A 16,235-nucleotide genomic window follows, 5' to 3' on the forward strand; every position below is an offset into this window, starting at 1 on the left:
CTTACATATCGTGCCTACAAGAGAACCACTTCAGATTGAAAGACACACACACAGACAGAAAGTAAAGAGATGAAAAATATATTTCATGAAAATGGAAACAAACAAAGAAAAGGCTGGGTAGCCATCCTTATACCAGACAAAACAGACTTTAAAACAAAGGCTATAACAAGAGACAAAGAAGGACCCAGTCATCCCACTTCTGGGTATGTATCCAAAGAAATCCAGAACGCTACTTCAAGGGGACGTGTGCAGCCATATGTTCATTGCAGCGTTGTTTACAGTGGCCAAGATGTGGAGGCAGCCTGGGAGTCCGTCAATGAAAGAATGCATAAAGAGGAGGTGGTACATGTATACAGTGGAATATTGCTTGGCCATGGAATGGGTTCTTGTCTTCTGTGGCAGCGTGGATGGACGTGGAGGGCGCTGTGCTGAGTGGAGTATGTAAGACAGAGAAAGACAGATGCAATGTGATTTTGCTTATATGTGGAATTAAAGAACAAAATAAACAAATCACAAACAAACTCATAGATACAGAGAATATTTTGATGGTTGCCAGATGGGAGGGGGTTTGGGAGTGTGGGTGATAAAGGGGAAGGGATTAAGAATTACAAATTGGTTGTTACAATGTAGTCATGGAATGTAGGGTATAGTGTAAGGGATATAGTCTAATATTCTAATAACTATGTGTGGTGTCAGATGGGTATTAGATTTGTAGGGGTGATAGATGGGAGGGGGTTAGGGGACAGGGTGAGAAAGGTGAAGGGATTAAGAAGTACAAACTGGTAGTTACAAAACAGTCATGGGGGTGTAAAGCATAGGGAATATAATCAATGATATGGTAATAACTATGCATAGTGCCAGGTGGGGACTAGAATAGTCAGGGGGATCACTTCTTAAATTATATAAATGTCTTACCACTATGCTGTACCCCTGAAATTAATATCAAATAATATTGAATATCAACTATAATTGAAAAGTTAAAAGGGGAGAGGAAAGGTGTAGGGCAGTGAGTGATCCAAATTTCCAGGTATAAAACTAATAAGTCATGGGGATGTAATGTACAGCATAGGGAACACAGTCAATAACATTGTGACAGCGTGGTACAGTGTCAGACGGTTGCTGGACTTCTCATGGTGATCACTCCTTTAGGTCTATAAACGTTGAATCATTGTGTACACTTGAAACTAATATAATGTTGTATGTTAGCTACATTTTAATAAAAATATTTTTAAAAATTAAAATGAAATATCCAGAATAGGCAAATCCATAGAAATGGAAAGTAGATTAGTAGTTGCCAGGGAAATGGGGAGTGACTGTTGATGGGTACAAGGTTACTTCGTGAGGTGTTGAACATGTTGTAGAATTAGACCGTGGTGACGATTGTACAAACTATGAATATACTAAAAACCATCGAATACTATACTTTGAAAGGGTGAGTTTTAAGGTATATGAATTATATCTCAATTTTTTTTTTTTTTTTTTTTGTTGTTGAGAGCCCACTGGCCCATGTGGGAATCGAACCGGCAGCCTTCGGAGTTAGGAGCACGGAGCTCTAACCGCCTGCGCCACCGGGCCGGCCCTATCTCAATTTTTTTAATTACAGAAAAAAACCTTTTGGGTCACCCATAGCAGCTGGGGAATTAGAAAATCTGAACTCCTTTGCTAAGTAGGTGCATAGCCTGGGACCTTAGCAGTATGAAGGAGCCTCTGTTGTGACCAGAGCCCCTAGTGTGAGGAGACAGCAACATCAGGGCCCTTGCACTGGACATGGCAATACCCTATGGCCAATCCTGTTCTAACAGTTACTGCCTCAACAAGCAAAACCAACCACCACATGTTGACACTACTCATTGCCTTGTAGACCTGCAAGGAGTGAGGGTGCAGCATCTCCTCAAAACCTCCCTGACACCCATCTCTTTGCTCTTTATCTTGGGTATGAATTTCCAAAGCTGTGTCAAATATTCAATTGCCCCCACTTTGGATCAGGCCTTAGGCTGCATGTTAGGTTCACACAGAGGTGCCTCTCAGTCATGAGCTGTACACAGTTCCAGGGCTGAAGGGAGGCAACTCTGACCCCACCGCAACCCGACAGCTCACCCTTCCTCACAATGCCAAGAATGGAGGCCTGAGGAGAGGAGAGAGATGAGTCCGAGAAGCTGGTGCCCAGGGGAGACACCCACTCTGCAGCCAGGTCAGGACTGAGGCAGAGGCCATGGGGTTCTCTGGGTAGAGCAGGAAGATTAGCCCAGGCTACTTTGTGAATTGAACTGCTGGGTCCTCCTGGACTATCAAAAAAAAAAAAAAAAAAAAAACCTAACTATTTTATTTGCTTCATATTTACAGAGGTGTGAAGGAGACCACAGGAGACCCCAAGAACAGCCCCACACCTGGCTGACCAGGCCCTTTGCGCTGCAGAGGATGCGGACACAGCTGGAAGGGACAGGATTTATGTTGCATACTTGAACTACAGCGAGTGTAAAACTGGTCCTATTTACAGGGCAGAAACACTACAGGTGGAGCACGGTGGGTGGGAGCAGCAGGGCGAGCACCAGAGTCCTGGCCAGAGGGTACCCTGCGTGCTGCCTCCCCCACCTCTCCCAGAGGCATCTCTGAGGCCCCGCTGGGGTTCTCCCCGGGGTGGGGCGGGGGCCGCGGGCCCGCTCACATGATGCTCGCTGGGGTGAAGACAGGGCCCACGCACCGAGTGTCTGTGATCTCCCAGCCGCAGGACAGAGGCTTGCACACGCCCTCAGGATCCTCGTCGGGGTCTGCAGGCAGCAGCTTCTCTCGCAGCGCTTCCCTGCAGGTGAGAGAGGGGCACTAGAGGCACCACCGTGGAGCCCACAGGCAGGGGACTCCTGAAGCGCCTCCACCAGAAGGCCTGGCCCCATTGGCAGAGAGTTCTCACCGGAGCCCCAGAGCCCAGCTGAGGGAAAGGCCTGCTGACCCGTCTTCCCCTACTCTCATACTTCACCCCCACAACAAGGAAAGAAACCCGCATTTATTGAGCACTTACTATGTGCCAGACATTGTGCCAGGCACTGTACTTACATTATCTAATTGTATCCTCCCCCAAACCCTGTAAGGGCAGCATTATCATCCCCATTTTACTGATGAGGAAATTGAGATTCGGAGAGAGGTGAGCTGCCCAAGGTGGTAGAACGAGGATTCAAACCCAACTCTCTCATTCCCACATTCTTCACAAACCAGGTTTGGGACTAAAAAGAATCATCTCCTGCCCCACTCAAAAAACCCCACAAACTGTTTCTCCTCCTACGTACCCATGTTGATACCCGGCTCCATCATCTGATCGCCACAAACTGGGAATCTTGTCCCCACACCCAGCCAATCCCCGCCCAGCTCCTAACAGCCTCACAGGTACCTGCTTCTCGCCATTTCCACTGCCACCACCATCTCTAGCCGGAAATGCAGTCTCCCTGATCTGCTCCTGCCTCCTCTAGACATTTCTGGCCAGGGTCCTCCTTCCAAGCGGCAAATCCCTGCTCTTGAGTTGCCAGCAGCTTCCCTCTGCTCCCAGGCCCCTGGAGATCTGGCCCCGGCTGGGCTCCCCCACCATGTCCATCCTCACTGGCTGGGTGCCATCCACAGCAGCCACCTTTTAGGCTCACACATCCCACCCCCGGTCTGTGCCTCCGCCTGCATCATCAGCCCTCCTTAGCCTTCAGGTCTCGGCTTCAGTGACAGAACCTCAGGGAAGCCTTCACTGAGTCCGAAGGCACAATGTACTTCTCCTTGATACCAATAAGGGTTCAATATCTGCTTCCCTGACATTCCTTAGCTATCGCAGGGCAGGGACTGTGTCTGAGTTACTCAGTGCCTGGTGTCCCAGCAGCAGGACAGCCCAGAGTAGGCACTTACTCTGTAGACACTGGGTGGGACGACGGAGAAAGAGCGTTGGGTTCAGTGTCAAGAGGCCTGGGGCAGGGGGCATGTCAGCTTGTCCTTTACTTCTGCTGGGAGCTGCTTCTCCACAGCCCTCTCTCTTGCACCTCCTCCCCCCTTCCCTCCTTTCCTAGCCCATTCCAGTTCCCCACCTGCAGGAGGGCATCCCGCTTTACCAATGTGTACAATTCAACAACAAATCAGTAGTTAGGATCCTCACACCGAGCCCAGTCGGGCAGTTCCCTTCCAGGTGGGAGTTTCTCCAGGCCAAGCACCCTTGACCTGAGACTCTGTCTCCTTATCTTTCAAAATGGGTTGGTCCAATTTCTTGAAAACCTTCAATGGCTCCCTACTGTCCTCAAGATCAAGTCCAGTGTGCGCCTCCTGGACTTCCTGATCCAGTCCTCCCCACATCTACTCCAGCCAGAGCTACATGCAGTTCTTTGAATGAACTGGACTCTTTCAAGCCTCCACACCTCTCTGCCCATGCACCCTGCTGTCAGCTTGCCTGGCCCTTCTGTGCCTGGCTGATTCCTCCTTACCCATCATGTGGTCCCACCCCTCCCCTCGTCGCCTCACCATGATTTTAGATGCTCTTGTAGCCCCAGGACTGGGCACAGAGCCAGTCTCTAAAGCAGGATATTTTGACAAGGCCCCTGTGATACAGGGAATTTCTTGACATGGCCATTTTAATACATCAGAATGTTTTGTTCCTAGTAATGATTAAAGCTGATTATCTGCAATCTCATCGCCTCTGTCTGCTGCTTATAGAGCCAGGATGGGATAAGGAAGCTTGCATGGTGACTGGTTTTTTACTTTGTATTTTAGGCCTTGTCAGAATACTCCTGATGTCAAAATGGCTACATTAGCCTATCCCACACCACTGCAGGGAGTAGAAACAACAAAGGTGTGTGAATTTGACACTGAGCCCCATCAGACCCTCAAGCACCCAGCATGCCCCTCGGACACAGGCTGCGCTCACTCCTGAAGGCCCAGCATAAAAGCCCCTCCTAACCTGGCCTCCACAGCCATCTCCCACAGGGGGGCTCTTCACCTCTGACCAGCTGTGTGACATCAAGCAAGTGACCTATTTGTGATAACACTGAGTTTTGCAGGGGTGAGAGGAAATTATCATAAGGCCTTGACAGACGCGTTCAACAAACCCAACTTTCCTCCCGTCTCGCACACCCTCTTGCCTCCTGGATCCCAAAGCTGGCCTGGCGAGGCAAGCAGGGCCAGCGGTATGCCCTTGTCTTCCCTTAATCCACACAGTCGCAGGAGTGATCTTTCTCAAATCCAAGTCAGACATCGTCACTCCTTTGCTTCAAGCCAGTCCATGCTTCCTGCTCACTGTTCAAAGCACTTCATTCAGCCTTCAAAGTCCTTCTCAGATCCAGCCCTGCTCCCCTCCAGCCATGACCAACCTCGCAGTTTCACAGTCTCACGAAGGCAGCATGCTTGGTGAGTTCCCTCTGCCTGGAACTCGCCTCGTGCTTCCTGCTGCCTAATTCCAAGCATTTACCGCGCTTTGACTTCATCCTTCCTTCCTCAGGGAAGTAAGTGGATCTGGGCCGCAGGGAGGAATCTAAGTTTCCACAGCCCTCCCCCTCCAGCCAGCACAGAATTATCGGGAGTCCTGTCTGCTTCTCTGTCTCTCACAGGCTCTGAGCTCCTTGGGAAGCTCAGTCTCATTCATGGCCACAGCCAGGTGCCAAGCACAGGCCTCACTTGAAATCAGCAGCCTGTCAAACTGGATTACACAGAAGCAGGGTCTCAAATCTCAGGTGTCCCTCATTGCTTTTGCCCAGACTGCTCCCTCTCCCTCCCCCTCCATTTCCCCTCAGGGCCCCCTTACCAGGCCACCCGGGACATGGCATAGGTGACGCGGCAGGTCTGGGTTCCCCCAAGGAGGGAACCCATGCCCACGGTGTAGGCGCCCATGTTCTCAAAGACCAGCCAGTCCCCTACGTGCAGTTGCGGCAGCCAGAGGCCCTCAGCTACGCAGTCACAGCCATCGACCGCCGGGCCCCACAAGCTGCTGTTGTGCAGGGGCTGCTCTATGGATGGTTTCTGCAGGAGAGAGGGGTGGCCACAATCAGCTTTCCTGGGCATACTGTCCACAGCCGTAGCACTCCCTCCCTCATAAGCCTTCCATGGTTCCCATAGCCAGTAGGAGAAAGACTGGCGGGGCCTCCTAGCCTGGCATTCGCTTCTCTGCCTTCATTACCTCTTATACTCGGAAGTCACAAGGCCTGGTCTTAAATCCAGGCTCCAATACTTGCTAGCTGTGTGACTTTGGGCAAGATTCTTAACCCCTCTGTGCCTCCACTTGCTCCTTTGTAAAATGGGAATAACAATAGTACCTACCTTATAGGATTACTGAAAGGCTAAATGAGTATATATAAAGCATTTAGAACAGTGTCTGGCACACAGCAAGGCCCCGTAAGACAGCGCTGTCGTTATTGTTTTTCTGGTTCAGTCTTTACTAGCTAACCTGACACTTTGCAGACCTTGGGTATGTCCACACCTCTGTAGCCCTTCCCCCTTCCTCAAATCCAGCTTGTCCCCTGGGTCCAGCCCTGGGGCACACTTCCATGAAGCCCTCCCAAATTCCTTTATTCCATACCATACCCGGTCACAGGAGCCAGAAGTACACAGGTGAGCTACACCTACCCTCCCTCCGGCTCTTAGTCTCGTAAGGAAGACAGGCCTCCAACAATCACAGAGTGACCTGGCAGAAGTCACAGAGGACCCCATGGGGTAGACAAAATTATTCCCATTTCAGGGAAACTGAGGCTCTGGGAGGGTAAGTGACCTCCCCAAAGATACAACTACCAATTACATTACATTAAATTTTTTTTCTTAAATGACTTCCACATCCAGGAAAGAAATCTGTAAAACACACCATTTGTGGACAACCAAGATACCAAGGCAATTTGTCACAGTTTAGGGGGATCCTGCCAGGACGGTTTTGGAGGAGGAGTCATGACTGAAAGAGGGACATGAGTGAATCCTGACTGTTCCCCTCGAGGTCCCTCACCCCTCCTTCTCTGCACTCACTGTGTTCCAGTTATTCTGTTGCTCTGGGTTCTCCAAGTCAACACTCTTTCTTTCCCCCCCACCCTCAGCCTTCCCCATGCTATTCCCTGAGGCCCCAAACCTGCAAACTCCTAATTTGCCTTTACATCTCAGCTAAAACAGCCTCATGGAAGCCTTTTCCAGAACCCCATGCACCCCCAAGTTTTGCCTTCATAACACTGACCATAATTTATAATTAGATATTTGTGAAACGTATCTGCTCAGCTTGTCTTCCCTCTCAGACTATAATTTCCATGAGCCCAGAGATCATGACAGTCTTGCTTACCCTCATCTCCTCCATGGCTAGCATTCTGGCATATAGTAGGGGCTTTTTGAATATCAGTTAAATGAATAAATTGGAAATATATGAGTGATGAAATAGAGAATGAGCAAGACAGAAAGAAAGAAAAAGAAGATATGAATAGAAGCTAACCAAAGAGCCTAAAAGCAGCCAGCGAAGACCAATAGAGGAAAAAGGAAAGGTGTTTCAATACCTTAGCCAACAGTAAGAATAAGTAAAATTGAGAAAGAAAAGCCACAGGTTTTTCTTTAATAATAGTCATATATTTGCAGAAATAATAGTCGCATATTTGACAAAAAGTTAACTAAGCCATTAGTCTTATTAATAAAAACACGCACACGTTATTAAAATCAAGAATGAGAATTATCCTATATTCATGCATTCATTCATTCAACAAATACTTATTGAGCACCTACTGTGTACCAAGTTCCAATCTAGGAGCTGGGATGCAGCAATGAAACACACACAAAAAATAAAGTTTCTGGGCCGGCCCGGTGGCTAAGGCAGTTGGAGCTCCATGCACCTAATGCCAAAGGCTGCCAGTTCGATTCCCACATGGGCCAGTAGGCTCTCAATCACAAGGTTGTAGGTTCAATTCCTCGACTCCCACAAGGGGTGGTGGGCTTTGCCCCCTGCAACTAAGATTGAACACGGCATCTTGAGCTGAGCTGCTGCTGAACTACTGGACGGTTCAGTTGGTTGGAGTGTGTCCTCTCAACCACAAGGTTGCCGGTTCAATTCCTAGACTCCTACAAGGGATGGTGGGCTGTGCCCCTTGCAACTAACAACAGCAACTGGACCTGGAGCTGAGCTGCGCCTTCCACAACTAAGACTGAAAGGACAACAACTTGAAGCCGAATGGCACCCTCCACAACTAAGATTGAAAGGACGACAACTTGACTTGGAGAAAGTCCTGGAAGTACCCAATGTTCCCCGATAAAGTCCTGTTCCCTTTCCCCAATAAAAAAACAACAACAGAAAAAAAAAACAAAGATCATGAGCTCAAGAAGCTCACATTCGAGGAAGGTGAGACAGACAAATATATCCTTGTTCATATAACAACATTCTTGTTTATAAGCTTTTTGTTGATGAGTAAAATTAATCTCAATTGCTCTGAATTATTTCCCTTAGCTCCAGTCATCAAAAAATGTTAAGCTAACTTTTAAAGATGGTAGTGGAGCTGGGGGGGATACTATACAAATGTATCAACAAGAATCCTTGAGGAAAAGAGGTTTCAAAGTTTCTTCTACAATAAAGTAAGACAAAAAAAAGGCACCCTTGAGTTATAAGTTAGAGTTCTCTCACTTCTTATTAAAGGTATAAATTTTAAAAAATAAGTGGAAAAAAAGATTTTAAAACTTCACAGGAAATAATGCAAAATTACCCTTTTGCTACTTAAAGCCATTATATTAATGAAAGCATTATTAACTTCTTGGATGTACTGGGCCACAATAATACTTATTCAAATAAAATAATAAAACCTTAATGGGAGAAATAAAATACAAGACCTTTACCTTCTCCTAGATGGAAAAACTTAGTAAAGCAAAACAGAGAATTCTTCCCAATTTAATAAATAAATTAAATAAACTACTACTAATTAAAAACCCTAAGGTATTTTTCTAAATGCTAGAAACAGTGCAATAAAAGAAATATGGGAGCCTATCAAAGGATATATAAATAAGCAATAATGACACACTCAAATTTTTGTTAAATATTTTAATTCATGCAAAAGTATATTTGTATCATGTGCAAGACATAGGGAATGACAATAAAATGAATATCTGTGTGCTCACTACCCAGCTAAAGAAATATAAAATTTCCAGTATCTTTGAAACCCGTGTGGTCTATCCCAACTACAGGCCCCTTCCCTAACTCTTCCAGAGGTAACCGTTACCCTGAATTTCATTTTCATTATTCTCTTGCTTTACTTTGTTTTCTATGAGTATACCTATACATACAATATAGTATTTAGTTTTGCACATTTTGAAATTTATGTAAATGGTTATAATCTCTGCAACTTGCTTTTTTGTTGTTGAAATTTACATTCCCAAAATTCATCCAACTGATACATATAGCCATAATTTGCAATATGCTGCATATAAATCATTGTATGGCATACACTGTAACCTGTACAGTGTACTACCAACAGGAGCAATTTATGTACTACCCTGCCAACAAACATAAGGTTGTTTCCAATGTTTTATATTATAAAAATTGCTCCTGTGAACATTCTTATATACCTCCTCAAACAGTTTCTTTACAATATATACCTAGAAACCTGCTGGAAGATGGGGTATATGCATGTTTAACTTTAATTAACGCCAACTTGTTTCCCAAAGTAGATAAACAAACTCCCACCTAGCAGTGTCTAACAGATCCAACTACTACTCCATAGCCTCACCAACATTTGATATTGCCATGCTTTAAACTTTTTTTTAATTTAGTCAGTATAAAATGGTATCTCATTTTCATTTCAATTTGCATTTCCTTGATTACCAACGAGGTTGAGCACCTTTTCATTTTGTATTTGGCTTTCCTCTTCTGTGAACTGCCTGTATTTCTTTTGTTTACCATTTCATCTTACCTTTTTCTTAAGGTTCTTCTTTGTCTCTATTTCTTATTTAAGAATCCTTCAGGGACCGGCCCGGTGGCTCAGGTGGTTGGAATGCCATGCTACTAACATCAAGGTTGCTGGTTCGATTCCCACATGGGCCAGTGAGCTGCGCCCTCTACAGCTAAGATTGTGAACAATGGCTCTCCCTGGAGCTGGGCTGCTGGTGGGGCTGCTCGGTGCTGTCGCAGGCTGCCGTGTGCTGCCATGAGTGGCTGGTGGCCAGTGTGAGTGGCCGGCAGCCAGCAAAAGCTGCCGTGAGCTGCTGTGAGCAGCCGACCAACAACCCACAACCAGCAATCGACTGCCCCTGCAGGGGGCGGTGGGAGGACAAGGCTCATAATACCAGCATGAGTCAGCACAACTAGACTGAGATACAATGGCTTGAACCCAAGTGTGGAGGGGAGGCAGAAGAAAGGGGAAAAAATCCTTCATATGTTGTCTACTAATCCCTTATCAATTTTATATATATGTATGTATATATTCAATACTTTGTCCCAATTTGTGATTGCCTCTTTCCTTTTGCTAACAGATAAACAGAAGCTTTTCATTTTAATATAGGCAGTCTTTTCCTTTTCAGTTTTTAAGATATTTTCACTGTGCTTCCCTGTTTCGAGATCAAACAGATATTCTCCTACATTGGTTTCTGGAATTTATATTCATGTATGGTGTGAGATAGGGATCCAATTTCATTTTTTGCATATGGATAATCAGGTGTTCTAGCATCACATATTAAACAATCCCCAATGATCTGCTTCACAAGCCCTGTCAAAACTCAAGTTTCCAGATATGTGTGGTTTTTTTCTCTGCTCTCAACTATGTTTTGCTGGTCTATTTTTTTATGCTGGTGTCCAAACTCAACTATTTTAATTACCCTCAACGTTAGAAATTGTATTATCTGTTTTCTATTACCTTAGTGGTTACTTTAGACATTCACATTTTAACCCACATGCCTAACTTCAAGTCTAAAATTAATATTATTACCTTCCTCTCAAAAAATTCCAAACTTTAGGACACCAAGTTGCTATCCAGTGTTTTACTCAAACTTATTTGTGGCAGAGGCTGCTGGTTGCCTATCCCAGTAATTCCAACCCTTCATTTTTACTGGGCACATGATGACCTAGAATAAAGATCAGCTTCCCTTACAGGTACTTATGGCCATGGGACAAAAGCCTAAGTTTTATGTGGCTACTTTTAGGAAATTTCCTTAAAAGACAACTGGAACATGGACTTCACCTCTTCTTTCCTAAATGTCTTGAACTTTAATTTGTACCAACCAAGATGAGAACAACACCTAGAAACAGGTACAACTGGAAACTACAGGGCTGCATACGACTATGAAACCACCATACGAGCTCTGAATTGAACTGCGTCCAGACATTTACACGAGAATGAAATAGGCCTCTATATCCTGTTCAAGTCATGTAATTTGGGACCTGCTACTCATAGCCAAAGCTACTCATAACTGAAACCTGTTTTTAACCCCACAAATCACGTGTTATTTTTGGTGGTGGTGATAATATTGGGAAAATGTAGACCCACCCAGTCTCTTATACCTTGCTGGTGGGGTTGCCAATTAGTACAATCACTTTGGAAAAGAGCCTGGCACGATCACATGAAGCTGAACATTTGCATGCCCTATGCTCTGTGGTTCTGCTCCTTACTCATGTGTCACAGAGACATGAACAAGAATACTCACAGCGGTGGTATTCACAGTAGCAAACACCTAGAAACTATCCAAATGCCTTGAGAGGAGAGCGGACAAATAAGCTGCAGCATATTCACTGACAAGGTGTTATCTAGTCACATGAATGAATTTAGAGATACACAGCAGCATTGATGAAGCTTAGACTGTGATATTAAGTTTTTGAAAAAGTCCAAAAAGGTTGTATACACCATAACACCGTTTTTGTAAAGTAAAAAACAAGTAAAATAAATTATAAATACATTTGGATGTGATAAAATGATAAGACAGAAGACATACAAATGATGAACAGGTACATGAAAAGATGCTCGATATCACTAATTATAAGAGAAATGCAAATCAAAATCACAATGAGATATCGCTTCACACCTGTGAGGACGGCTGTTACCAAGAAACCCCAAAGACAACATGTGTTGTGGAGAATTGGACCCTGGAGAGAATGCAAAATGGTACAGCCACTTTGGAAAACAGCATGGAGGTTCCTCAAAAAATTAAAAACAGAACTACTATATGACCCAGCATCCCCACTTCTGGGTAGATATCCAAAAAATTGAAAGCAGGATCTCTGAGAGATATTTGCTCTCTCATGTTCACTGCAGCACTATGCACAATTGCCAAACCATGGAAAGAATCTAAATGTCATCAACGGATGAATGGATAAAAAATATGTAGTATATACATCCAATGGGATAGTATTCAGTCTTGTAAAAGAAGGAATATGCAAGAACGTGGATGAAGGCTCACGATACCATGCTAACAGAAATAAACTAGTCATAGTAGGACAAATACTACATGAGGCCACTTATATGAGGTATCTAAAATAGTCAAATTCATGGAAACAAAGAATAGAACTGAGGTTTCCAGGGGCTGAGGGGAGGGGAAAATGGGGAGATGCCAATCAATGGGTATAAAATTTCCGTTCTGCAAGATGAATAAGTTTTAGAGATCTGCTGTACAACTATGTGCCTATAGACAGGAATACTGTATTATAAAATTAAAAATCTGTTATGAGGGTGGGTCTCATATAAAGTGTTCTTACCACAGACATAGATATAGATAAAAAGCAAAAACTGTATGAAAAAAATAACACGAGTTGAAATAGTGATTACTTTGCCTGGGAAGAGACAGAGAGATGAGGTGATAAATGATAATGTTTATTACACTAAGAAGAAAGCAAAGCCAAGACCTCCCATGAAGCATTTTTATCCAAAAACTAATTGCGAATCTACTGAAATCATTAACTCTAACTATCTAGTTTCAAAAAAATACAGGGCTCCAAGAAATATATTCAATAGCACCGAAGGGAAATCCAAAGAATTCACCAGACAGAAAAATCCAGATTGCAGGACCAACAAATCTGTTTCACCAACAAATAAATAAATTTTAAAAAATAAAAAGCGGTTGGGGAAACCAATTGGTTAAGAGAGAGAGAGACAAACCAACGAAATGCAATATGTGGGCTTTTCTTTGGCTCCTGATTTCAGCAAATCAGCTATAAAAACCATTTAAGAGACAGTTGGGGAAATCCAAATACTGACTGGATGATGGTAGACTTGTTTGTTTTTTAGTTTGATGATGGTTTGTGATTTTTTTAGTCCTTATCATTTAGTGATACATACTAAAATATTTTTGAGGAAGTTTCAAATAACATTTGTTTTGCACCTTTTTGTACTTTTCTCATGACATTGTTGTAGTTTATGTACTAATTTCACATACACACACACACACACACACACACACACATAAACACACACGTGTTTTACCCAGCAGGCCTCAGCACAATGCTTTGTATATTGAGGTACTCAAATAGTTGTTTAATTTTAAAGGGGGGGAGGGCAAGCATATTCCAATGACGAGAAGTATACCTTGAACCAAGGATTACGTTTAATACAACTTTCTATATCTGAGGCCCATAAAAAAAGTTTCTGGGAGTGAAGAGCAGGGGTGCAAAGCTGCCACAACAAGTAGTGAGGGGACTTTCCTTGGGGAACGGGGTACATAAACCCCCAGCCCAGCTGGACCCTCTGACACACTCCTAGCACAATTATAGCTAACTTATTTTGTGTGCTGTCGTTTACACAATGTCTGTCTCCACAGCCAGTCTGTGGACCCCACCCTGGATATGGTCACATTGCAGGACTTGGGAAGTGGTTAACAGCCCAAAGGAAGAATCCCCAGTATCTTTCAGAGGAAGAGCAGCACGGGCCACAAAGAGCATCAGTAACACCCTGGTGCCCAAGTCAGGAACACCAACTGGACATTAATCAAAACAGAGAAGTGGTGGGGCAGGGAGAGGGGGCTGGGACCACTTCCTGCTCATCTGACCAGCTGATGAAGCAAATAGGAAGTGACATCTCATGTAACAGAAGAGGGGGACTGGAGGGGAGAAGAACTGGGAAGCAGCTGCCACCTGCTGTGTAACCTGGGGCTTGGTTGGCCTAGATTGGCCTGGTGCTTTCTGGGTGCAATAGGATGTGGAATCCCACAAGAATGCAGGCGACGCTAATGCACCACAGCAGAAAACTGAATTTCTGAGCACATCAGGGAGGCTTACTCAGAAAGGCAGACATAACCACATTGAACAACGCAACTATGGGATGAGTACCCATCCAGGCATGGGCGCCTGAAGGAGGGAGGGGTTTCCCTATACCTGCAGCAGATAATAGGCAAGAAGAGCTACAAAGAGGGGGGCTTTGTAGCAGGGCTTTGAAAAACTAGACAGAATGGAAAGGAAAAGAAACATACACACATATTGAAAGCTGGTGATGGTCTAGATGCTGGTCAGGCACTTAGGTTTCCTTCCAAAAGAGGGACCGCCCACACAAAGGCCTGGAGATGTGAAAATACAAGGGTGTGTCTGATTCTTTCCCCTTAACATGTCCATTGAAGCTGCAGGAGGCCCAGGGCTGGATTCCGAAGGCTAGGAAATGTTTTGCCTATTCCTGTTCTTTTGCTAATATGAAGAAAAACCACTAAGGAGAACTGTTTCTTTCTACTTCTAGGAATTTACCCCAGAGCAGTCATCAGAGATGGATGTCAAGATACAGTCACAATGCTCAAAAACAGGAAACCAAATGGCCAACCACTGGAGTTAGATTGGTAAAAATACTCTGCAGTCATCAAAAAGCATGTTGTCAAAGATTAGCTACTGGCATGGAAAAAGCCACACCCCATATTGAGAGAAAACACACAGGTTACAAAACAATAGGACCCCAAACTTGTGGGAAAAAAGTACAGTACAATTTTTTTTTAAAGACTGAAAAGAAATCTAATGTTCAAAGAGTCCATCTCTATGTGGTGGTATTATGGGTAATAACCTTCTTCATCTATTTTCTACAATGAATATGTTTTATTTTTATTTTTATTTTTTTTTTTTTAAAAGGAACAGTTTTTTATTTTTTATTTTTCTTTTTTTGTTGAGAGCCCACTGGCCCATGTGGGAATCGAACCGGCAGCCTTCGGAGTTAGGAGCACGGAGCTCCAACCACCTGCGCCACCAGGCCAGCCCCTGTTTTATTTTTAAAATTAGATAACAACACATAAAAAAATCTTATTTAAACACACCCACATAAAAGAAAAAGAATACAAAATAAAGAAAGAAATAATAATAATAAATAATAATAATGAAATAAACACACCCACACAATTGAAAGCAAGCCCATGTGGGAGAGGCTTACCTTCTGCAGGATGGGGGTAGGGCAGGTGTTGTCAAACAGGACTGAGTTGAAGAATCCATACACGCCATCATCCAGGTGGTACACGATGGTCTTGGGGGCAGAACCGGGCTCCTCTGCAGGGAGGGGGATGGTCAGGGGGAGGACCAGCAGCAAGATGAGGGCGGTGGTAATGGGGAGTTGGCACAATGGTGAGTTCCACAAGGATGATGGGTTACAGAAGCAAAAGGGCTGCCCCTTCCTCAACTATGGGCTGGCTGCTGCCTCCTCCTGCGACATGAGGTTCACTGCCACATTGGAAATACTCACCGCTGCAGCTGAGTAACCCTGCCCAATACACTCACCCTGCCTGCATATCAGCCCCTCGATGCCCCAGCAAAGGCAGAAGAGCAGCCCACCCAAACTCAAGACCCAAAGAGGTTAAGCAACTTGCTCAGAGGCACACAGTTGGGGCAGTGCATGAACTGGAATGAGAAGCCAGGTCTCCTGGTGGGACTAGACAGAACAATGCCCCAGATCTATAAAGGAGGCCAGGAATGCCACACACACACACACACACACACACACACACACACCCCACTCTACCTGAAGCCCACCACCCCTCCATATGGATTCTATCTGGGGAAGAGCACATAGAACTCAGACTCTCCTGCCTGAGGTTCCTGCAGCAGAGGGCAAAGCCCCAACACCAGAGTCCCTGACATCTGTCACTCACGGATCTGCCCGGAGGACTGGTCCTTCTAAAAGGGCAAGGAAGAGTGCTGATGTTGGGTGACAGTGTGGGCAGAGACGCCTTGAGTCAGCCCAACCTGAACTTGAATCCCAGCACTGCCCCTTATCAGCTGTGTGACTTTGGGCTAGTGACTCAACCTCTCCATGCCTACATTTTGTCATCTGTAAAGTGGGCTTAGATAAATCTAAGTTGTCATTAATTGTTTTCATTACGTATGAGACACAGTGGGG

General features: G+C 44.8%; 1 protein-coding gene across 14 annotated transcripts in view; it reads right to left on the minus strand.

Moving 5' to 3' along the window:
• Nucleotides 1-62: 62 nt before the first annotated feature.
• Nucleotides 63-16,235, minus strand: part of AZIN2 (antizyme inhibitor 2) — a 31,131-nt gene continuing 14,958 nt past the window's right edge. For 3 of the 14 annotated variants that reach the window (XM_081056041.1, XM_081056042.1, XM_081056037.1), the window contains 4 exons: nt 15,276-15,388; nt 5,759-5,973; nt 2,702-2,800; nt 63-2,285 (listed from right to left, as the gene is read on the minus strand). In XM_081056041.1, the coding sequence (XP_080912167.1) occupies nt 1,955-2,285; nt 2,702-2,800; nt 5,759-5,973; nt 15,276-15,388 (758 nt within the window). In that variant the 3' untranslated portion in view covers nt 63-1,954. Of the gene's footprint in view, nt 2,286-2,307; nt 2,801-5,758; nt 5,974-15,275; nt 15,389-16,235 lie in introns of those variants that run through there. The other 11 variants (XM_081056046.1, XM_081056047.1, XM_081056043.1 and 8 more) reach the window with 9 other exon arrangements.

Source organism: Rhinolophus hipposideros (genome assembly GCF_964194185.1).
Source record: "Rhinolophus hipposideros genome assembly, chromosome: 8".
Lineage (NCBI taxonomy): Eukaryota > Metazoa > Chordata > Mammalia > Chiroptera > Rhinolophidae > Rhinolophus > Rhinolophus hipposideros.